Source organism: Giraffa tippelskirchi, chromosome 1 (assembly GCF_054371585.1).
Source record: "Giraffa tippelskirchi isolate mGirTip1 chromosome 1, T2T-mGirTip1v1.2.pri, whole genome shotgun sequence".
Taxonomy (NCBI): domain Eukaryota; kingdom Metazoa; phylum Chordata; class Mammalia; order Artiodactyla; family Giraffidae; genus Giraffa; species Giraffa tippelskirchi.
Genome location: NC_137275.1, coordinates 111,009,033 through 111,030,655, shown reverse-complemented (window position 1 = coordinate 111,030,655; position 21,623 = coordinate 111,009,033). Strand labels below are relative to the sequence as shown.

The following is a 21,623-nucleotide window of genomic DNA, read 5'->3' as shown; positions in this document are numbered from 1 at the left end:
CGCCCCCCTCCGCGCCCCTCCGCGCCCCCCTCCGCCCCCCTCCGCGCCCCCCTCCGCCCCCCTCCGCGCCCCCCTCCGCCCCCCTCCGCGCCCCCCTCCGCCCCCCTCCGCGCCCCCCTCCGCGCCCCCCTCCGCCCCCCTCCGCCCCTCCGCACCCCCGGCCCTCCGCGCCCCTCCGCCCCTCCGCCACTCCGCGCACCCGCCCCGCCGGACCCGCCCCTCCGACCCTCCGCCCCCGCCCCTACGACCATCCGCCCCGCCGCCCCCGCCGCCCCCGCCGCCCCCGCCGCCCCCGCCGCCCCCGCCGCCCCGCCGCGACGCGCCCCGCCCCTCCGCGACGCGCCCCGCCCCTTCTCGCCCCGCCCCTTCTCGCCCCGCCCCGCCCCGCCGTCGCGACCCCCCACGTCCGCACGGCCCACCTCGTTTTTTCCTGGGAGGAGCGCGCTGATGTCTGTGGCCTCGGCGGCTCCAGGAGGCGAGACGGCGGACGCGTAGAGCCGGGCGGGCGCCGCGTCTGGCCTTTTGCTGAGGCCGCCGCCTCCGGCTGTCAATCCCGCCGGCCTGGCCCCGCCCCGCCCAACGGCGGAGCGTCGCGGGGCGTATGGCCGAGGTGGCTGCCGGGACGGACCCAAGATGGCCGGGCGCCTGTGTTCCGTTCCTGCCGTCGGCCCCGAGCCTGATTCATTGCCGCGCTGCTGAGCGGAGCCGCAAGCCAGCTCGAGGGCTCCGGGCGCTGTCCCCGCGGGGCCGCAGGCCGCCATGGCGACCCTGGAAAAGCTGATGAAGGCCTTCGAGTCCCTTAAGTCCTTCCAGCAGCAGCCGCCGCCGCCGCCGCCGCTTCAGCCGCCTCAGCCCCCGCAGCCGCCGCCGCAGGCGCAGCCGCCGCCTCAGCCGCCGCCTCAGCCGCCGCCGCCTCAGCCGCCGCCGCCGCCGCCGCTATGCCCGGCCGTGGCCGAGGAGCCGCTGCACCGACCGTGAGTACTGACCCGCCGCAGCTCGGCCCCAGCCCTCCCCGGCCTTCGCCAGCCTCCCGCGGAGGCACGGAGGCGGCCCCGGCCCTCTGCCCTCCCGGCTGCCCAGTTTGGGGAGGAACCGGGGTTGCGTTGTGAGCAGGACTCGGCCGAGCCGAGGCCGCGTCCAGCCCCCACTCTTCTGCTCTGAGGGGAGCAGGGCCGCGCGGGCGCTGGCCGCTCCCCGAGGAGCCGGGAATTGGGAGCCCGAGTGATGCAGGGACAGTGGTGACCTCATGCCCGGGGACGTCGGGCTGGAGGGCGGGGGAGCGCGCGCGTTCCAATGGGGAGCCTCTGGCGGGGCCCCCTTTAAACAGGCTGGGAGTCAGTCGGGCCTGTCTTCCCGTAGCCTCAGGGCTTTTCGTTTAGTTCGGGGGTCGCAGCAGAAGACTGAAGTGTTGGAAAGAGACCGGCTTGTCTCAGTTCAAGGCGGTCTGCAGGCCCCTTAAATGAGCGGTGGTCGCCCCGTAAGTGTGAACTTAGCCTAGATGGTTGTTATTAACACACAAGAAACAATAAAACGGCCTTCCATAGTGGGACGAGTGGACTGAAGTTTATTACTTGTCTGCAGTTGGAAATAAATCACATCTTGCTGAGGGAGAGGTTAATCGTCGGGGCGAGTGATGTCCATTTCACGGGCATCGCAGTCACGCTGGCCAGAACCTGGATGGGTGTCTGCGGACAGTCTCCTGTGGCAGACATCCTGGTACTGTTCGGAAGTAGGGGGTCTCGGTTGCTTGTGCTAGGGAACTTTTCGAAACAGAAGAAGAGAGACCATTTGATGTCACCTTCTTACAGAGCCCAAGTACTTTTCCTTGAAGTCTTGGGTGTTCCGCAGAGGTCAGGGCGTGCTCTGCTACAGTTCAGGCCTTTCTTTCATGTGCGGGCGTTCTGTTTCTCATCTGGATTTGTACAAGACGGCATTTAATGAGGACAGTTTTTGGGAAGCAGCCCCTTTAAGAAGTTCACCTTAATGTTAAGATGGATTCATTTTCAGGAATGTTTTCATCTTTGTTTCTGATACGATTCCTTGCTGTGTCCTGAGGTTTCATCAGGAAATGAGTATTTGGGGAGTCATTTTGGCTTATCTGTTAAAATGTAGCAGGAAATTGCTTTTTCTGCTAAAAGGTGAAAAACTTGTTTGGATACTTTGAGAAAAAAAGAATCTTTTTTTAACAACTTGACATTTCTCCGCGGCAAATAACTTGTAACCATGACCCATTCCAGACTTAGCATAGTGCTTCTCCGTGGAGGTAGAAGTCAGAGAAGTTCACGCATCTCAGCGTCTCTTGGATCTTGTGTACAAACAGGAAGCACCAGGCAGGCTCTGGGTGGGAAGGAACGTCTTACTGCCGTCCCTGTCTGTTGTCCAGCACTTGGTCTGTCATCTTTGCATAAACAATACATTGCTGCTGCTACTGCTAAGTCGCTTCAGTCGTGTCCGACTCTGTGCGACCCCAGAGACGGCCGCCCACCAGGCTCCCCCGTCCCTGGGACTCTCCAGGCAAGAGTACTGGAGTGGGTTGCCATTTCCCTCTCCAAGGCATGAAAGTGAAAAGTGAAAGGGAAGTCGCTCAGTCGTGTCCGACTCCTAGCGACCCCATGGACTGCAGCCCACCAGGCTCCTCCGTCCATGGGATTTTCCAGGCATGAGGACTGGAGTGGGTTGCCATTGCCTTCTCCAATACAATACATTAACATGATACAAACGCCAAAATTGCAGACAAGTAATTAAAATGTCTCTCTCCCCTTCCTTTGTCCTGAGTACCTAACTCCGTTCCCAGAGGCAGGCACTGTTACACTTCTTCCTTGTGTATCCTACCTGGTATAACTTGTGTATATATATGGATAGACTTTAAATTTTTTAAAAACAAAAATACTTCAGAATAGCAGCTTTGAAAGGTTCTTTAGCATGCTCTGAAATCAATTGCGTTTGGCTTAATTATAGTTATAAAATGCATAAATATATTTTTATGTACTTTGCTGTTGAGAAAGCAGATACTCATTGATTTTGAGTAACAAACTCCCTGCCTACAAATTTGGATCTTAGCATTTCTGTTCATACACTTCAGCTGAAAAAGCCCTTCCCCACAAGATTGGCCAAAAGCAATGAGAAAGTAACTGTTCTGTTGTTATGGTTCTTGCTGTCTATGGAACTATAGTGGCACCAGCTGAGCGTGGACTCTGATTAAGGACCTGAGTGCCTACTATGGGCTCAGTGTATGGTATGCAGGGCTTCCGCGTGGTGCTGGCTACAGTCTCTAGAAGGCTGGCGTGCAGGGGAGTACCAGAGCTTGGCAGGGTCCTCACTGCAATTATGAGGCAGTTGGCATTGGCCTTTGGCACTTTCTCACTTTCCTTCGTATCCCCTCCTAGTTTTTCCCTGACTTTAAGTATTTGCTGAACGAACATCGAACGAGTGCCAGCCAGTATCCTAAATAGGTGCAGCGCTATGGCCTTGAACAGATAAAGCTCTGCCCTCGTGAAGCTTACGTTTTAGTGAGGGACATAGACTGTAAACAGGGTACATAGGTAAAATACACAGTATGTTAGATAGCGATAAATGGAGGAGGAATAACAGCAAACAGGGACGAGTAAAGACCAGGCCCAGGGAGCAGGTCCGGACTTTGCAGAGAGGACTAGCGAGGTGGTAGGTGTGGCCTGTTGAATTCCGGAGAGGAGACTCTCAGTGGGAGCGGAGGTCCCAGAGGTAGAGGAGTGCCTCGCCGCATCAGTAATCCCTTCCAGGTGGATTAAAGACAGTGGCACTTACTCTAAGTGAGGTGGGAAGTCATTGGAGGGTTTGCTCAGAGGAGTGGAAGGATTTGAGTTCTGTTTTAAAATGAATACTGGCTGAGAACTGAGTTGACGGACAGCCTGGGCAGCAGCAGGAAGCCAGTTAGGAAGTTAGTGAAGTGATCAGGTGCGAGATGATGGTGAATTCTGTCAGGCTGTTGGCAGTGGCAAGGTGGGAAATGGCTGAATTTTGAAGGTAAACCCAACAGGACTTGTTCTTCTCTGCTGAGTATAATTTAGCCGTAGTGGGTATTATCGTTTAGGGTTACGTTCAACTGCAAATAGCAGAAACTCTTCTGCAGTAAGTTAAACAGATAAGAATGTGAGGAAGTTCCACAATGACTGGGGGTGCCCAGCTTTGTTTTTTGTACTTAACTTGTAAGTCCCTGTCCTCCTTCTTTCCCATTTTTTAAGTTGAGTTATTGTCTTTTTGTTGGAGTGTAACAGTTCTTCATAATATTCTTGATGCTAGACCCTTATCAGATAGGTGATTTGTGAAATGATACTCCCTCTCTTGGGTTGTCTCTTCACTTTTTTTTCCGTGCACTGCCTGGCTGTGGGGTCTCAGTTCCCTGACCAGGGACAGAACCCAGGCCCTCGATGGTGCAAGAGTGGAGTCCAACCACTGGACCACCAGGGGAGTCCCCTCCACACAGTCTTTTTTTAAAAATGTTTTTAAGATGGATTTATTTTTGGCTGTGGGGAGTCTTTGTTGCTGCACCCAGGCTTTCCTCCAGTTGCAGTGAGTGGGGACGACTCTTCCTTGCGGTGTGTGGGCTTTAGTCGTTGTGGTCCACGGGCTTAGTTGCTCCGAGGCACGTGGGATCTTCCCAAACCAGGGATTGAACTGGTGTCCTTTGCGTTACAAGGCGAATTTTTAACCACTGGACCTCCAGGGAAGGGCCCCCCGCCTGCCCCCCTCTGCCCCATACAATCTGGATTTCTGTTAATTTTGTATCACAATTTCAAGTGAAATGTGAGTCCTCCAACTTGATTCCTTTTCAAGATAGTTTTGGCTACTCTGGGCCCCTTGCGTTTCCATTTAAACTATAAGAACAGATGGTCTGTTTCAGTGAGGAAGCCAGCCGGGATTCTCTGATGGGGATTGCATTGAATCTGTGGATCAACTCGGAGAGTATTGGCGTCTCATCCACATGAAGTCTTCTGGTTCTTGAACACTGACCCACTCTTTATGCGCATGGTCAGACAGTTTTCCAGGCTTTGTGAGCACATCTCTAGCTGCCGTTCAGCTCTGCCATGTGGATTAGAGCAGCCGGAAGCTCCAGCTAGATGAACAAGTGTGCCTCTGTTCCAATAAGATTTTGTTAGTGATGTGAAACTTTGAATTTTGTGTGTAACTTTCCCATGTCACAAAATACTATTCTTTGATGTTTTATTTTGTGTTTTGGTTAACCATTTAAAAATGTAAGAACACTTCTTAGACTGTCTAGGACAGGCAGGCTCTGGTTTGCCTCCCACCCCGGATTAGATATGCTGAGACCACTTTGGGGAAGCAGTTTTTCTTAACTAGCTTAAAAAATTATAAAAATTACGCACATACATTGTAACAGCATCTTCAGCTAGCACAGAAGATGACAAGCAAGACTTCCTCCCTGGCTGTCCTAGCCTTATTCTCTAAAAATAACAATTAAGTTTCTTTTGTTTTCTCTGACGTTTGAGTGCACGTGCAAGTCTTTTTTTTTTTTTTTTTTTGCTCACACTATATTTTTTCACTTAGCACTATATCTCAAAGATGTTATTTCATAGCAGTGCATGTAATTCTTACTGGTTGGCTATGTAATGCTGTAGAATTTCTTTGTAAAAGAGGACTCACAGAGGTGTAAAGGCAGAGGTCTTTCCAGTGCTGTCCACATTCAGAGGCCCCACCCCATTACCTCTGGTCCCAGCAAGTGAGCCCGCCACTCAGTAAACCACAGACAAGACTTGCCGCGGATCCTTGCTGCTCAGTGTGGTTTCAGGGCCAGCAGTTTGGTATCACTTGGGAGCGTATAAGAAGTACAGAATCTCTGCCCGACCTTAGACCTACGGAGTCAAGAGTCTGCATTTTAACAAGGTTTGTGAGCAATTTGCGTGCACATAAATCTTGAGAAGCTCCGCTGTAGATGATCAGGCCGTATCTTTCTGATGTTATAGTATAATATGAAATATAATTAATCCAATAATGCCATCTGCATTTGGGAGGGAAGACTTAAGGCGCTCACGGTGCAGCTGTAGCTGAGGCGGTATCGTCTCCCTGTCCTAGGCTGTGGGGCGTTTGTGTGGCTGTAAAGTAGGTTGTAACACTGCCAAAGGAGCTGTGGTGGCATTAAGAGCCCCGGCCACTGGGAGCGGGGACTTCAGTGGGGACTGGACGAGATGACCCGGAAGGACTCCTTTCAGCCAGGTGCCTCTCACGTGCCAGGGCCTGTTCTGGGCCCTTGGGTTACAGGTGAACAAGGGCTGGTGATCAATCCTCTGGAGAAAAACGAAACCGAATTCGGGGGAGCGGTGCTGTGGGGCGTGGTTGAGGGTGTGAAGTGCACTGAGAAGGTGCCTCTGAAGCGGAGGGAGGGAGCGGGCCGCGTGGGCGTCTGAAGGCGGGGCCGTGAGGAGACCGGGAAGGGAGGTGAGGGGCAGCCCCGGACGGCCTCGTACCCCAGTCTGAGGACTTCGGATATTCCCCTGCCCAGATGCACACTTGTGTCGTCAAACAAGTGATGCAATTTATGCCGCTCAGCCAGCGCCAGATGCTGGTGCGAAAGAAACTGGGTCACTTCATCGTCGCTGGTGGGACTTCGGAAGGGGAGAGCTACTCTGGAAAACAGCTCACGGCAGTTTCTTACAGAACTGAACTTTTGACTACTCTATGATCTGGCTGTAGCACTCCTGGGGGTTTATCCCAGAGAAGTGAAAACGTATGTTTACATAAATCTGTGCACAAGTGTTTGTGGCAGCTTTATCATAGTAGCTCCAAACTAGAATCCACTTAGGTGTCTTTCAACAGGGGATTGATTAGACTACTGAGCAGTAGAAAAAGGAACAGGCTCAGGCTCCTGATAACACACGCAACAGCTAAGGCAAATGTTAAGGAGATTGTGCTAGTGAAAACAGCCAATCCCCAAAGGTGACACACTGTTTGAGAAGTGAAGTGAAAGGCACTCAGTCGTGTCTGACTCTTTGCGACCCCATGGACTAGACAGTCCCTGGAATTCTCCAGATCAGAATACTGGAGTGGGTAGCCTTTCCCTTCTCCAGGGGATCTTCCCAACCCAGGGATCGAACGCAGGTCTCCCCCACTGCAGGTGGAGTCTTTACCAGCTGAGCCACCAGGGAAGCCCTACATACTGTCTGATTCTACTTATATAACATCTTTGAAATGACACAGTTGTAGGAGCGGAGAATAAATGAGTGGTTGCCAGGGTTAGGGGCAGGGTGGAGGGTGAGGGAGTGGGTGTGGTTCTGAAGGGCAGCTGAGGGATCCCCATGGTGATGGGAGTGTCCCCTCTCGTGACTGGTGGCAGATACACAAAGCATATACATCTGAGAAATTGTGTGGAGCCACATAGAGGCACACAGACGAGTAAGCCTGGAAATCTGAAGATCAGTGTCACTATTCTGTAGCACTGTTCTGGTGTGATTGTTTTGTAAAATGTTCCCCTTGGGGAAAACTGGGGAAACTGTACCCTGAATTTTGTATATTTCTTATGGTAGCACATGAATCTGCAATTGCCTCATTAGAAACTTGAACAATAGAGGCCACCCTGGTGGACAAGGGAGTAGGAGTGAAAGAGGCTATTGAAGTAATGGAAGCAGATTGGAAGTAATCAGGTCAGCTGAGGGGCTGTTATGGGACTCAAAGCTGGAGCTGGGGTGGCTGGTGCCCGCGGGGTGGTCCCCTCAGGAGGGAGGGCTGCTGGGACTGCAGCCAGATTTTTAAGAGACATTAAGGTTATGATTTACATATCATAAGATCCACCGTTTCAAAGTGTACAATTTAGTGGTTTTTAGTACGATCATAAGGTTCTGCAACCATCACTCCTATCTAATTTCTGGGACATTGCATCACTCACAAAGAAAGCCCCTCTCTGCAGCAGTCCGTCCCCGTCCCCTCTGCCTCCCCCCAGCCCCTGGCAACCCCCGATCTGTTTCTGTCTCTATGGAGCTGGCAGTTCTGGATGTTTCTTATGAACGGAATCATTCACATGGGGCCTTTGTGTCAGATTTTATTCACTTAGCGTAACAGATTGGAGTTTGAACTGCACTTTCTTCTATAGTATTCAGTTAAATCACCAGTAAGAAAGGCATTAATAGCTTTTTTCTATGCTATAGACTGGTAGCGGGGAACTATTAGGTCTTGCTTTCCCTAGCCAAACGACTTTTTTTTTGGCCACACCGCACAGCCTGAGGAATCTTAGTTCCCCGACTAGGGACTGAACCCGGGCCCTTGCCGTTTGTGAAAACGCCGAATGCTAACCACTGGGCTACCAGAGAATCCCCTCAACCAGTACTTTTATTTTAAAATTATGTCTGAAACATAATTCCAAAGTGACTTAGGTGTTGTATTCCTTCTTTGAAAAAAGAGGATCTTTCCAAAGGAGTTCTAATCTTCTAGGAACACTCTCACATCAGTCTAGTACTTGGCTAAAGTTAAAGAGCCACTGATGAGGAACCAGAAGACCTGGCTCTCTGCCTGGCCCTTTACTGCCGTGCTCCTGCACCGGGCCGCCTCTGGACCTCAGTTGTGCCTCCTGTGTGGGGCGTGTAGGCCCTGACTCGGGGTGTGTGTATGAAAGGACCCGTGAGCATGAACAGCAAGACAAGTGCAGGGTGAGTGGTGTCTTCAGTCCCTGAGGGGGTCCAGGTCTTCTCTTGCACACCCTCAACCCGGAATCAAATTTTTCATGCTTCATCTTAAAATAACCTAATTCTAAAAATGTGAATTTAGATGAGAGGGCTTCAATTCCTGTTTTCAGAATTCTTTCTTCAATGATCAGTTTGATTGTTCTGTGCTATACCAGGGCTTCCCTGGTAGCTCAGGCGGTAAAGAATCTGCCTGTAATGTGGGAGACCCAGGTTCGATCCCTGAGTTGGGAAGATCCCCTGGAGAAGGGAATGGGAACCCACTCGAGTATTCTTGCCTGGAGAATTCCCATGGACGGAGGAGCCTGGCTGACCACAGTCCATGGGGTCGCAGAGAGTTAGATACGACTGAGTGACTAACATTGTCACTTACTACGATGTAGAGACCTTGATTTTCATAGGTCCCTCCTTACAGATGACAACCACAATGGTGTGGTCATTCACCTAAAGTTAGACATCCTGGAGTGTGAAGTCAAGTGGGCCTTGGGAGGCATTACTACAAACAAAGCTAGTGGAGGTGATGGAATTCCAGCTGAGCTATTTCAAATCCTAAATGATGATGCTGTTAAAGTGCTGCACTCAGTATGCCAGCAAATTTGGAAAACTCAGCAGTGGCCACAGGATTGTAAAAGGTCGGTTTTCATTCCAATCCCAAAGAAAGGCAATGCCAGAGAATGTTCAACCTACCGTACAATTGCGCTCATTTCACATGACAGCAAAGCAATGCTCAAAATCCTTCAAGCTGGGCTTCAGCAGTACATAACTGAGAACTTCCAGGTGTACAAGATGGATTTAGAAAAGGCAGAGGAAGCAGAGATCAAATTGTCAACATTCATTGGATCATAGAAAAAGCAAGGGAATTCCAAAAACAAATCTGCTTCGTTGGCTACACTAAAGCCTTTGATTGTGTGGATCACAACAAACTGTGGAAAATCCTTGAAGAGATAGGAATACCAGACCACCTTACCTGCCTCCTGAGAAATCTGTGTGCAGGTCAAGAAGCAACAGTTAGAACTGGACATGTAACAACGGACTGGTTTAAAATTGGGAAGGGAGTACGTCAAGGCTGTATATTGTCACTCTGCTTATTTAACCTATATGCAGAGTACATCATGCGAAATGCTGGGCTGGATGAATCACAAACTGGAATCAAGATTGTCAGGAGAAATAACAATAACCTCAGATATGCAGATTGATACCACCCTAAGGGCTTCCCTGGTGTCTCAGCTGGTTAAGAATCCGCCTGCAATGCGGGAGACCTGGGTTCCATCCCTGGGTTGGGAAGATCCCCTGGAGAAGGGAAAGGCTACCCACTCCAGTATTCTGGCCTGGAGAATTCCATGGACTATATAGTCCATGGGGTCATAAAAAGTCGGACACGAGTGAGCGACTTTCACTCACCACCCTAATGGCAGAAAGTGAAGAGGAACTAAAGACCCTTGATGAAAGTGAAAGAGGAGAGTGACAAAGCTGGCTTAAAACTCAACATTCAGAAAACTAAGATCATGGCATCTGGTCCCGTCACTTTTTGGCAAATAGATGGGGAAACAATGGAAACAGTGACAGACTTTATTTTCCTGGGCTCCAAAATCACTGCAGATGGTGACTGCAGCCACAAAGTTAAACGATGTTTGTTCCTTGGAAGAAAAGCTATGAAAAACCTAGACAGTGTATTAAAAAGCAGAGACATTACTTTGCTGACAAACGTCCATCCAGTCAAAGCTGTGGTTTTTCCAGTAGTTGTACGGATGTGAGAGCTGGACCATAAAGAAGGCTGAGAGTGGAAGAATTGATGCTTTTGAACTGTGGTGTTGGCGAAGACTCTTGAGAGTCCCTTGGACTGCAAGGAGATCCCACCAGTCCATCCTAAAGGAAATCAGTCCTGAATATTCATTGGGAAGGACTGATGCTGAAGCTGAGGCTCCAATCCTTTGGCCACCTGAGTTGAAGAACTGACTCATTGGAAAAGACCCTGATGCTGGGAAAGATTGAAGGCAGGAGAAGAAGGGGATGACAGAGGATGAGATGGTTGGATGGCATCACCGACTCGATGGGCACGAGTTTGAGCAAGCTCTTGGAGTGGTTGATGGACAGGGAAGCCTGGCGTGCTGAAGTCCATGGGGTCACAAAGAGTCGGACAGGACTGAGTGACTGCACTGACTGATTTCCCTATAGATCTGAAAGCTGGACTGTAAACTGTGGCAGATGAACTCATATGATGCCACTTTGAGATGTTTTGCATGAGCATGTCTCTTTGGGAATCTCAGCACTCATGGACCTTCAGTCTCTGACAGTCAAAGTGTGGAAGATTTGATTATATTCTCTTCTGTAACACCTTTTTATGGTTAAAGATGGGAACTGATCTTATGGCTGTGATCATTTCTAAGAATCTTTGCAAGCCTGCCTGTTTTCTGTCTCTCAATTATTCTTCATCTGGATATATTCATAGCTTATCCCCTCAATACTTTTGATTTATTGTTAAAATGTATCTTCTCAATAATGACTTTTCAGACTGCTTCATAAAATTGCAACACCCACCCAGTAACCTTCCGTATCTCCTGATCCTCCATCTCTGCTTAATTTTCCTCCTTAGCACTTATCATTCTCTACCCTGTCATACAGTTTATTCATTTTATTTTCTGGTATATATACTACAATATACTTTTATGATGGTAGGAATTTGTGTCTTAAAAATACCATTACATCTCCAGTGCCTAGAATAGCACCTAGCATAGTGTAAATGGTCAAGTACCTGTTGAGCTAATAAATAAATAATTGTATAAACATATATAAACCACCAGAGAGAGAGTGGCATGGAATGGATTGTCTGTCTTACTTCATAAGGAACCATATTATAATACCAACTAATAAAGAACAGAAGGAAAAATAAAGAATATAATTATGAAGAGAAGACACACAGAAAGCCATACTCTGGTCCTTTGACTAGAAGAACAAAATTAATAATCTCCTATCACGTGGTGGTATTTACATGGGTGTGTATATTTGTCATAAGTTATTTACCGTATGTTTAAAATGGTGCCGTCTATTGTATGTAAATCATACTGTAAGAAGTTCATTTAAATACAAAAATATATAAAAACATTTTTCTTTCCATTTTTCTCTTCTCCCTTCCTTTATCTAGTGACTAATTTCAAAATGCTATAGGAATTATAGAAATTTTAATTATTAGCTTTCATTGTCATTATATTTCACTAGTATCATCAGGATTTATATAATAATTAATATATCTAACAGTAATAGTTTCTAGAACATGAAACCAGGAGAAGTCAAGAAACTTGCTTAAAGCCACAGAAACACAAGTCATGAAGCTAGAATTCTATTACATCACATCTATTTGAACCTTTACCTACACTCAGAGCTTCTTCTGTCATTAGGAAAGATTTGACTTAAAGGACAGAGTCTTTGGTAACTTTTCATAGTCTATACCTCCACGTGACTTTGAACATGTGATTTTTCCTTGGAGTAGGGTACATGAGTGTAGCTCCTGGTCACTGAAATGTTAGATGTCCCATTAGGACAGAGTAGGAGGAGAAGAGGGCTCTGTGGGCAGAATATTCCATTTGACAATCTTGTCTGGGATGAATTAGCCTCATGGTTTGCTGTGATTCTGGATTAACTGAACTAAATAGCTCATTTAGCAAATCCTTCAGGGTTGGGTGGGAAGGGTGAGGACATTTTTCCTTCAGATCCTCGGCAAAGAACTTTTTATGAAGTCCCTATAAATATCTGTTGGAGGAAGAGAAAATGTTTAATTTGCATGCTCTGCCAGGGGATGATTTGGGGTAATGGGTATGGCTATTTAGAGAGAGTTTTATCACAGAAGAGTGAGAATATGTCTTATTTATTCTAGAAATTTCTAAGAGCAGAGTAAGAAACTTTCTGCCAGTATTACACATCCTTTTGAAGAGTCTAACTCAGGCCTTCTAGGAAGGGTTGGTATCTATGGAGTATCTTCTCTCCCCATAGGCCCTCTCCCCATAGCAAGGGGGCCGTTGCTGTTCCCGTGGGGACACGGTTTCCTGTGGCGGTGCTGGGTTTCCACTCACCTGGCTGCTTTGGGAAAACAGGCTCTGGAATCAGGTGGAGATGTGGCTTGTGGCCCAGAACTGGGGACTTCTCCTGGGGGCCACCCACGTGCCGCCCCTCGGCTTGCTCAGGGCCCCCCTCCAGGTGCTGAGGCTCTGGAGCCCCGGGCCCGCCCACGCAGCCGGCCTCGGTCAAGGGGGGGGACACCCTTGGGTCAAGCGGTCATGCGGGTGAGGGACCTCTGGGGCCAAAGCTGCTGCTCGCTATACCAGCCACGGCCTCTCGCGACAGCAGGCGCAGACCAGGCAGGTTCTGACCAGCCGTGCCAGCCCCAAGCCCCTCGGTTCTTCTCGGGCTGCGCAGTGACCCTCCAGGGATGTGCTCGACTCGGGGACCCCACCTGGGCTCCACCTGAGAGTGCCCTGGCTCCGCCTGAGGCGCACCACTCCCCGCTCCCTTCTCTGCAGGGCTGTCCCGTGAGCTCTCCCTCCGCCCGGGACGCTGAGTGGGCAGGCTCCCCCGCGGGGTCTCAGGCTCCGAGCCCGTGGCCGGCCCGCCCTTCCACCCGCGGGCGTCACTCGGGGGCTCCTCTCCTAGTGGATCGTTCGCCAGCTAGCCGGAGGCTCACTGCCGCCACGCCGCGCGCCGCCGCGCCCCGCGCCGCCGCGCCCCGCCCCGCCGCGCCGCGCGCCGCCGCGCCGCGCCCCGCCGCGCCCCGCCCCGCCGCGCCGCGCGCCGCCGCGCCGCGCCCCGCCCCGCCGCGCCGCGCCGCGCCCCGCCGCGCCGCGCCGCGCCCCGCCCCGCCCCGCCCCGCCCCGCCCCGCCCCGCCCCGCACCTCCGCCCCGCCCCGCCCCTCCGCCCCGCCCCGCCCCTCCGCCCCGCCCCGCCCCGCCCCTTCTCGCCCCGCCCCGCCTCGCCGTCGCGACCCCTCACGTCCGCACGGCCCACCTCGTTTTTTCCTGGGAGGAGCGCGCTGATGTCTGTGGCCTCGGCGGCTCCAGGAGGCGAGACGGCGGACGCGTAGAGCCGGGCGGGCGCCGCTTCTGGCCTTTTGCGGAGGCCACCGCCTCCGGCTGTCAATCCCGCCGGCCTGGCCCCGCCCCGCCCAACGGCGGAGCGTCGCGGGGCGTTTGGCCGAGGTGGCTGCCGGGACGGACCCAAGATGGCCGGGCGCCTGTGTTCCGTTCCTGCCGTCGGCCCCGAGCCTGATTCATTGCCGCGCTGCTGAGCAGAGCCGCAAGCCAGCTCGAGGGCTCCGGGCGCTGTCCCCGCGGGGCCGCAGGCCGCCATGGCGACCCTGGAAAAGCTGATGAAGGCCTTCGAGTCCCTTAAGTCCTTCCAGCAGCAGCAGCAGCCGCCGCCGCCGCTTCAGCCGCCTCAGCCCCCGCAGCCGCCGCCGCAGGCGCAGCCGCCGCCTCAGCCGCCGCCGCCTCAGCCGCCGCCGCCGCCGCCGCTATGCCCGGCCGTGGCCGAGGAGCCGCTGCACCGACCGTGAGTACTGACCCGCCGCAGCTCGGCCCCAGCCCTCCCCGGCCTTCGCCAGCCTCCCGCGGAGGCACGGAGGCGGCCCCGGCCCTCTGCCCTCCCGGCTGCCCAGTTTGGGGAGGAACCGGGGTTGCGTTATGAGCAGGACTCGGCCGAGCCGAGGCCGCGTCCAGCCCCCACTCTTCTGCTCTGAGGGGAGCAGGGCCGCGCGGGCGCTGGCCGCTCCCCGAGGAGCCGGGAATTGGGAGCCCGAGTGATGCAGGGACAGTGGTGACCTCATGCCCGGGGACGTCGGGCTGGAGGGCGGGGGAGCGCGCGCGTTCCAATGGGGAGCCTCTGGCGGGGCCCCCTTTAAACAGGCTGGGAGTCAGTCGGGCCTGTCTTCCCGTAGCCTCAGGGCTTTTCGTTTAGTTCGGGGGTCGCAGCAGAAGACTGAAGTGTTGGAAAGAGACCGGCTTGTCTCAGTTCAAGGCGGTCTGCAGGCCCCTTAAATGAGCGGTGGTCGCCCCGTAAGTGTGAACTTAGCCTAGATGGTTGTTATTAACACACAAGAAACAATAAAACGGCCTTCCATAGTGGGACGAGTGGACTGAAGTTTATTACTTGTCTGCAGTTGGAAATAAATCACATCTTGCTGAGGGAGAGGTTAATCGTCGGGGCGAGTGATGTCCATTTCACGGGCATCGCAGTCACGCTGGCCAGAACCTGGATGGGTGTCTGCGGACAGTCTCCTGTGGCAGACACATTTCACATGATAGCAAAGTAATGCTCAAAATCCTTCAAGCTGGGCTTCAGCAGTACATAACTGAGAACTTCCAGGTGTACAAGATGGATTTAGAAAAGGCAGAGGAAGCAGAGATCAAATTGTCAACATTCATTGGATCATAGAAAAAGCAAGGGAATTCCAAAAACAAATCTGCTTCGTTGGCTACACTAAAGCCTTTGATTGTGTGGATCACAACAAACTGTGGAAAATCCTTGAAGAGATAGGAATACCAGACCACCTTACCTGCCTCCTGAGAAATCTGTGTGCAGGTCAAGAAGCAACAGTTAGAACTGGACATGTAACAACGGACTGGCTTAAAATTGGGAAGGGAGTACGTCAAGGCTGTATATTGTCACTCTGCTTCTTTAACTTATATGCAGAGTGCATCATGAGAAACGCTGGGCTGGAAGAAGCACAAGCTGAAATCAAGATTGCTGGGAGAAATATCAATAACTTCAGATATGCAGATGACACCACCCTTATGGCAGAAAGTGAAGAAGAACTAAAGAGCCTCTTGATGAAAGTGAAAGAGGAGAGTGAAAAAGTTGGCTTAAAGCTCAACATTGAGAAAACTAAGATCATGGCATCTACTCCTATCACTTCATGGGAAATAGATGGGGAAACAGTGTCAGACTTGATTTTTGGGGGCTCCAAAATCACTGCAGATGGTGATTGCAGCCGTGAAGTTAAAAGACGCTTACTCCTTGGAAGGAAGGTTATGACCAACCTAGATAGCATATTTAAAAGCAGAGGCATTACTTTGTCAACAAAGGTTCATCTAGTCAAGGCTGTGGTTTTTCCACTGGTCATGTACGGATGTGAGAGTTGTATGGTGAAGAAAGCTGAGTGCCGAAGAATTGATGCTTTTGAACTGTGGTGTTGGAGAAGACTCTTGAGAGTCCCTTGGACTGCAAGAAGATTCAACCAGTCCAACCTTAAAGAGGTCAGTCCTGGGTGTTCATTGGAAGGACTGATGTTGAAGCTGAAACTCCAATACTTTGGCCACCTCATGCGAAGAGTTGACTCATTGGAAAAGACCCTGATGCTGGGAAGGATTAGGGGCAGGAGGAGAAGGGGACGACAGAGGATGCGATGGCTGGATGGCATCACCCACTCGATGGACATGGGTTTGGGTAGACTCTGGGAGTTGGTGATGGACGGGGAGGCCTTGCGTGCTGAGATGCATGGGGTCGCAAAGAGTCGGACACGACTGAGCGACTGAGCTGAACTGAACTGATTCTTCAGTGTGATAAAAGCGGAGATTTTGTCATAATTATTTAGGTAGCAATCAGGTAGTTTGTTTTTATGCTCCTCACTCAAAATAGGTGCGTGCATGCGTACTCAGTCGTGTCCAACTCTTCGTGACCCCATGGACTGTGTAGCCTGCCAGGCTCCTCTGTCCATGGAGTTATCCAGGCAAGAATCCTGGAGTGGTTGCCATTTCCTTCTCCAGGGGATCTTCTCTCCCCAGAGATGAAACCACAGCTGTTGCTTCTCCTGCGTTAACAGGCGGATTCTTTACCACTAGCGCCACCTAGTCATTATTGTTTGAATTTTAATATAAGATCAGTCACCACTGAAGACCATCCATCTACCTGAAGAATTTTATGATTTTAGAGCTACCTATTGAGTGCAGAAAAGAGTAAAATTTAATCAGGGCAGATGTTTTCCCCCTCAAATCGGTGTGGATTGCTGGGAAGTGACTTTGGATGAGTTAGAAGAGAGATCTGAAACATGCGCTTTCTTCGTAGCTGACCGTGATGGGACGTGTACTCACCCTTTCTGGCAGTAAAGCTGTGACAGTCAGGGTCACAGACGGGCCGTCACTGACGTCTTGGTCACACCTGAGGGCTGCAGCTGGGACTCCACAAGCTGCTTGAGCTCAGTCGCGTGGGACTGCTCTTCAGGGTCTCTCTTTTTTTAAGCTCTGCTGTTTCTACTTCTCTTTCCATCTCTTGGTTTTAGAAACTCAAGGTTAACATAATTATCATTTATCTTCCGAAACCTGTTGGTAAGATTGACTCAAGACTTTTGAGTCAGTTTTACTGTGTATTTAACCTACTCCTTTGGTCTTCCCTTGTGGCTCAGCCAGTAGACTCTGCCTGCAGTGCGGGAGACCTGGGTTTGATCCCTGGGTTGGGCAGATCCCCAGGAGAAGGGAAAGGGTACCCACTCCAGTATTCTGGCCTGGAGAATTCCATGGACTAAGTCCATGGGGTTGCAAAGAGTCAGACACGACTGAGTGACTTTCATTTTCTTTCACTTTCAACCTACTCTTGTACGGCAAGCACTTGCCCACTCCTTTGTTGTCTGTGAAACACCTGTCCAGTGTAGGTGCTGGGCTGAGTGCCCGTGAGAGGCACGCGCTTGTTCTCAGTGAGTCTGTCATCCCTGGAGAGGTAACCGTGGGAAGCGTTCCTTCCAGAGTGTGGTGCTGGCTCATGGCAGGGCCTGGGGCAGGAGCCCTGGGGGAATAGGGCAGGCTTCCCCGATGGCTCAGCAGTGAAGAATCTGCCTGCAATGCAAGAGAGGGAGATACAGGTTTGATCCCTGGGTCAGGAAGTTCCCCTGGAGACGGGATGGCTGTCCGCTCCAGTATTCTTGTCTGGAAAACCCCGTGGGCAAAGGAACCTGGTGAGCTACAGTCCATGGGGTGGTAAAGAGTCGGACACCACACACACACACACACACATATCTTTCTCTCTATCCACACACACACACACACACACACACACACACACATCTTTCTCTCTATCCCCACAGGGAGCTCAGAGGAGGAGCTAGACCCAAGCAGACAACACAGGAGTGTACTTTTATTTTGATGGGTGAAATTGGTATTCGGTCTTTGCTTTTTTGCTTGTCTCATAAATTTTGCTCAAATTCTAGCATGGGGCCGCGGGTGCAGCACATGTGAGTCTTAAGGAAATCAGGCAGCAGGTTCAGAAAGTGGTATCATTTTTTGTTACCTGTATTCTTGTGGCCTAGTCCACATACGAGGAGAGAGACACAGTTCTTTTTAAAGCTTATATTTGTATTGATCACTTTTCTGTTGTGACCATCTTAGATAGTGAGGTGCACTCAATTTAGTGTTTGTCAGCTTTTTCTGATGGCCATCCCCCCAGGAGTTGTTTTAGACCCTAGGGTAAGAGGCTGCCCACAGAGGGGTCATTGCCAGTCGAGCTGGGAGACCGGGTGTGTGAATGCAGCTCATTTAAGGCCTTTGTGGGTTTTCACTTTGGAAGGGAGCCATACAGAAGAGAGTTCGTTTGCCTCCTAACTTGTTGGGAGAGGTCAGTGTTCTTTAATTTTCTTGATGACTTAAGGTCTTCAACTAGGTGAGCTGCTGTAATCGAGACTTTAATGTGGTGGCTCAAAGAAGAGAGCATTTAAACTCTCATAGTACTTTCTTTTTCAAACTGAGGTCTGATGTACACATACATACACACACACACACACACACACATATCTATATAGTTGCTGTTGTTCACTCCCTCAGTCATGTCTGACTCATTGCAACCCCATGGACTGCAGCACCCCGGGCTTCCCTGTCCTTCACAATCTCCCAGAGTTTGTTTGCTCAAACTCATGTCCATTGAGTCAGTGGTGCAATCCAACCATCTCATCCTCTGTCACCCCCTTCTCCTCCTGCCTTCAATCTTTCTCAGCATCAGGGTCTTTTCTTAAGAGTCGGCTCTTCACATCATGTGGCCAAAGTATTGGAGCTTCAGCATCAGTTCAGTTCAGTTGCTCAGTTGTATCCCACCCTTTGCAACCCCATGGACTGCAGCATGCCAGGCCTCCCTGTCCATCACCAACTCGCAGTTTACTCGGACTCATGTCCATTGAGTATGTGATGCCATCCAAACATCTCAGCCTCTGTTGTCCCCTTCTCCTCCTGCCGTCAGCCTTCCCCAGTCTTTCCTGAGTCTCTCCCTTCAGGAAGCTTCCATAAGCCTCTTATCCTTCTCCATCAGAGGGCAGACAGAATGAAAACCACAGTCACAGAAGACTAACCAGTCTGATCCCATGGACCAGAGCCGTGTCTAACTCAGTGAGCTATGCGTCGTGCTGTGTAGGGCCACCCAGGACAGACGGGTCATGGTGGAGAGCTCTGACAAAACGTGGTCCTCTGGAGAAGGGAAGGGCAAACCACTTCAGTGTTCTTGCCTTGAGAACCCATGAACAGTATGAAAAGGCAGCTTTAGCGTCGGTCCTTCCAATGAATATTCAGAGTTGATTTCCTTTAGGATTGACTGGTTGGATCTCCTTGAGGTCCAAGGGACTCTCAAGAGTCTTTTCCAGCACCACAGCTGAGAAGCATCAGTTCTTTGGCGCTCATCCTTCTTCACAGTCCAACTCTCACATCCATACCTGCCTACTGGAAAAACCATAGCCTTGACTAGATGGACCTTTGTCAGGAAAGTAATGTCTCTGCTTTTTAATACGCTGTCTAGGTTTTTCATAGCTTTTCTTCCAAGGAGCAAGCGTCTTTTAATTTCATGGCTGCAGTCACCATCTGCAGTGATTTTGGAGCCCAAGAAGATAAAGTCTGTCACTGTTTCCACTGGTTTCCCATCTATTTGCCATGAAGTGATGGGACCGGATGCCGTGATCTTAGTTTTTTGAAAGTTGAGTTTTAAGCCAGCTTTTCACTCTCCTCTTTAACCTTCATCACGAGGCTCTTTAGTTCCTCTTCACTTTCTGCCATTAGGTTGGTGTCACCTACATATCTGAGGTTATTTATATTTTTCCTGGCAATCTTGATTCCAGTTTGTGCTTCATCCAGCCTGGCATTTCGGATGATGTACTCTACATAGACGTTAAATAACCAGGGTGACAATATATAGTCTTGACGTACTCCTTTCCCAGTTTGGAATCCAGTTCACTCATCGGTACCTTTTTTAGTGTACTCCTCCCCTGCCAGGACCCTGTAAATTTCAGACCACTTTACATTCCCTTAAAGGTAAAGACTGTGGCATAAATTGAATCATCCCTGTGTACCTTGAAGCAGATGCATTGAGATTCATCCTTGTGTGTGTCAGTCGTTTGCTTCTTTCACTGCCAAGCAGTATTCCGTTACTCCGTGGCAGCTGTTTATCCATCCACTGAGACATTTGGATTGTTTCCATCCCAGCACTTTTGAAGTGAGTGACTCAGGTGGGCGGGAGGTGAAAGGCCTCTGCCTCCTCCTGCCACTCAGGACCCAGGCTCCTTCCATCCTGTCACCCTGCAGCCTTTTTGTTGTCTTTGTCTGTACGTTCAGAAACTGGGTGTTAGAAGTGTCTGTTCCAGTTGGGGGAAGCTAAAAGGAGGGGGTGGTGCCCTGGGCAAGCCACAGGCAGAAGCTCCACTCGCTGCTGTGTTCCCGTTTCATCTGTGTGAACAGTCACTTGTGTGTGCCTGGCTGCAGGGAAGCCGGGCTGTGGGACTTCTCAGCAGGAAGCTCGTGTCTGAGAAGGGAAGAACGGTGTTTTGGTGGGTGCCTAGCAGCCCACAGCACAGCTCATCAGCGAGTCTCTTTTAGGAAGGAGACCAGTGGGGGACATGGTCACCTGTCCATGTGGTGAGAGACTTAGTGGCTGCTGACTGGGAGCCCCTCTCTGCACACCATGGACTTGGCCTCTCATCCAGGCCTGTCTTTCCTTCTCCTGGGCCCTGACTTTCCGCTCGGGAGACTCTTCCTTGTCCATGTTCTTCCCTGGCCACGTCTGAACTGCCTTTTGAGGGTGTGTCTTTCTTGGTTTGCACGATTGGAAGAGTCTGTTCCTTCACGTGTAGTTTTTTGGAGCCTGCAGTTGCTGCTGCTGCTACTGCTGCTAAGTCGCTTCAGTCGTGTCTGACTCTGTGCGACCCCATAGACGGCAGCCCACCAGGCTCCGCCGTCCCTGGGATTCTCCAGGCAAGAATACTGGAGTGGGTTGCCATTTCCTTCTCTAGTGTGTGAACGTGAAGTCGCTCAGTCGTGTCTGACTCTTAGCGACCCCATGGACTGGAGCCTACCAGGCTCCTCCGTCCATGGGATTTTCCAAGCAAGAGTACTGGAGTGGGGTGCCGTTGCCTTCTCCGGCCTGCAGTTGCATTAGGGATTAAACGGAGGTGTTGGTCAATTAGTATTTTAATCTCTTTGGTACTCTTTATAGAATTCCCTCAAAAACGTAGGAGTCTTCTGGTCTCACTGTTGCTAGTTAGTACCATGTCCTGGTAGCTGTCAGACACTCGGATCCTTTTTTGGATGTAATCATCAAGCCTGATTTCTTTTTCGCTTCCTCTTTGGATCATCCCTGTCTTCTGTATTTCTCCGGTGCCTGCTTAAGAGACCTCTGAAGTCATAGGTTTGGGTGAGAAGCAGGCACCTTTTATCTCATCTTCTTGGCCAGTCTGTCTCCTTTTTAAATTTTTGACTGAAAAGTCTCACTAGGAGGCTTTTGAGAAAGGCTCTGGGCAGGGTACTTGTTTGTAGCCATTCAGAGATATAGGAGCACTTAGCCATTGTGTTAATACATTCTCTCATACTTCATCGTGTGAGGCCTGTGTGGGGCTGACTCGTCCGTCCGTGTGGTTTTGCGAGGGGGCTGCTGTGTAGAGTAGGTGTTATACTATTGCGCTGAATTGAAGCTCCCTCTGTCCACGTGATCCTGGGCCAGCCCTGTTGGCGCTG

At 51.0% G+C, this 21,623-nt stretch overlaps 3 protein-coding genes across 21 annotated transcripts in view; 1 reads left to right on the top strand and 2 right to left on the bottom strand.

Moving 5' to 3' along the window:
* The window catches only part of LOC145506702 (uncharacterized), a 102,702-nt gene extending 101,483 nt beyond the window's left edge, over positions 1-1,219 (bottom strand). For 8 of the 11 annotated variants that reach the window (XR_014054225.1, XR_014054210.1, XR_014054205.1 and 5 more), the window contains exon 1: positions 420-584. Coding sequence is in view for 3 of the 11 variants with exons in the window: in XM_081491978.1 (XP_081348104.1) it covers positions 420-761 (342 nt within the window). In the remaining 8 variants the exon portion in view is untranslated. Of the gene's footprint in view, positions 1-419 lie in introns of all 11 variants that reach the window. The other 3 variants (XM_081491978.1, XM_081491969.1, XM_081491983.1) reach the window with 2 other exon arrangements.
* LOC145506045 (kazrin-A-like) overlaps positions 625-21,623 on the top strand; it is a 38,785-nt gene continuing 17,786 nt past the window's right edge. For 3 of the 5 annotated variants that reach the window (XM_081489705.1, XM_081489692.1, XM_081489694.1), the window contains exon 1: positions 625-974. In XM_081489705.1, coding sequence (XP_081345831.1) covers positions 939-974 — 36 coding nt within the window. In that variant the 5' untranslated portion in view covers positions 625-938. Of the gene's footprint in view, positions 975-13,855; positions 14,206-21,623 lie in introns of those variants that run through there. The other 2 variants (XM_081489714.1, XM_081489712.1) reach the window with 1 other exon arrangement.
* On the bottom strand, positions 1,542-14,459 carry LOC145506572 (uncharacterized). Of its 5 annotated transcripts, XM_081491533.1 has the most exons (3): positions 13,663-14,004; positions 13,114-13,306; positions 12,715-12,737 (listed from the first exon to the last, which is right to left on the bottom strand). In XM_081491533.1, exons 1-3 carry the CDS (start codon positions 14,002-14,004, stop codon positions 12,730-12,732), a joined length of 543 nt encoding a protein of 180 aa, XP_081347659.1. In that variant the 3' UTR covers positions 12,715-12,729. The 5 variants fall into 5 exon arrangements, 2 of the variants coding, with proteins under 2 accessions (XP_081347670.1, XP_081347659.1); XR_014054048.1 differs by lacking the exons at positions 12,715-12,737; positions 13,114-13,306 and adding an exon at positions 1,542-2,337 and having other exon boundaries at positions 13,663-13,827; XR_014054050.1 differs by lacking the exons at positions 12,715-12,737; positions 13,114-13,306 and adding an exon at positions 3,494-6,281 and having other exon boundaries at positions 13,663-13,827.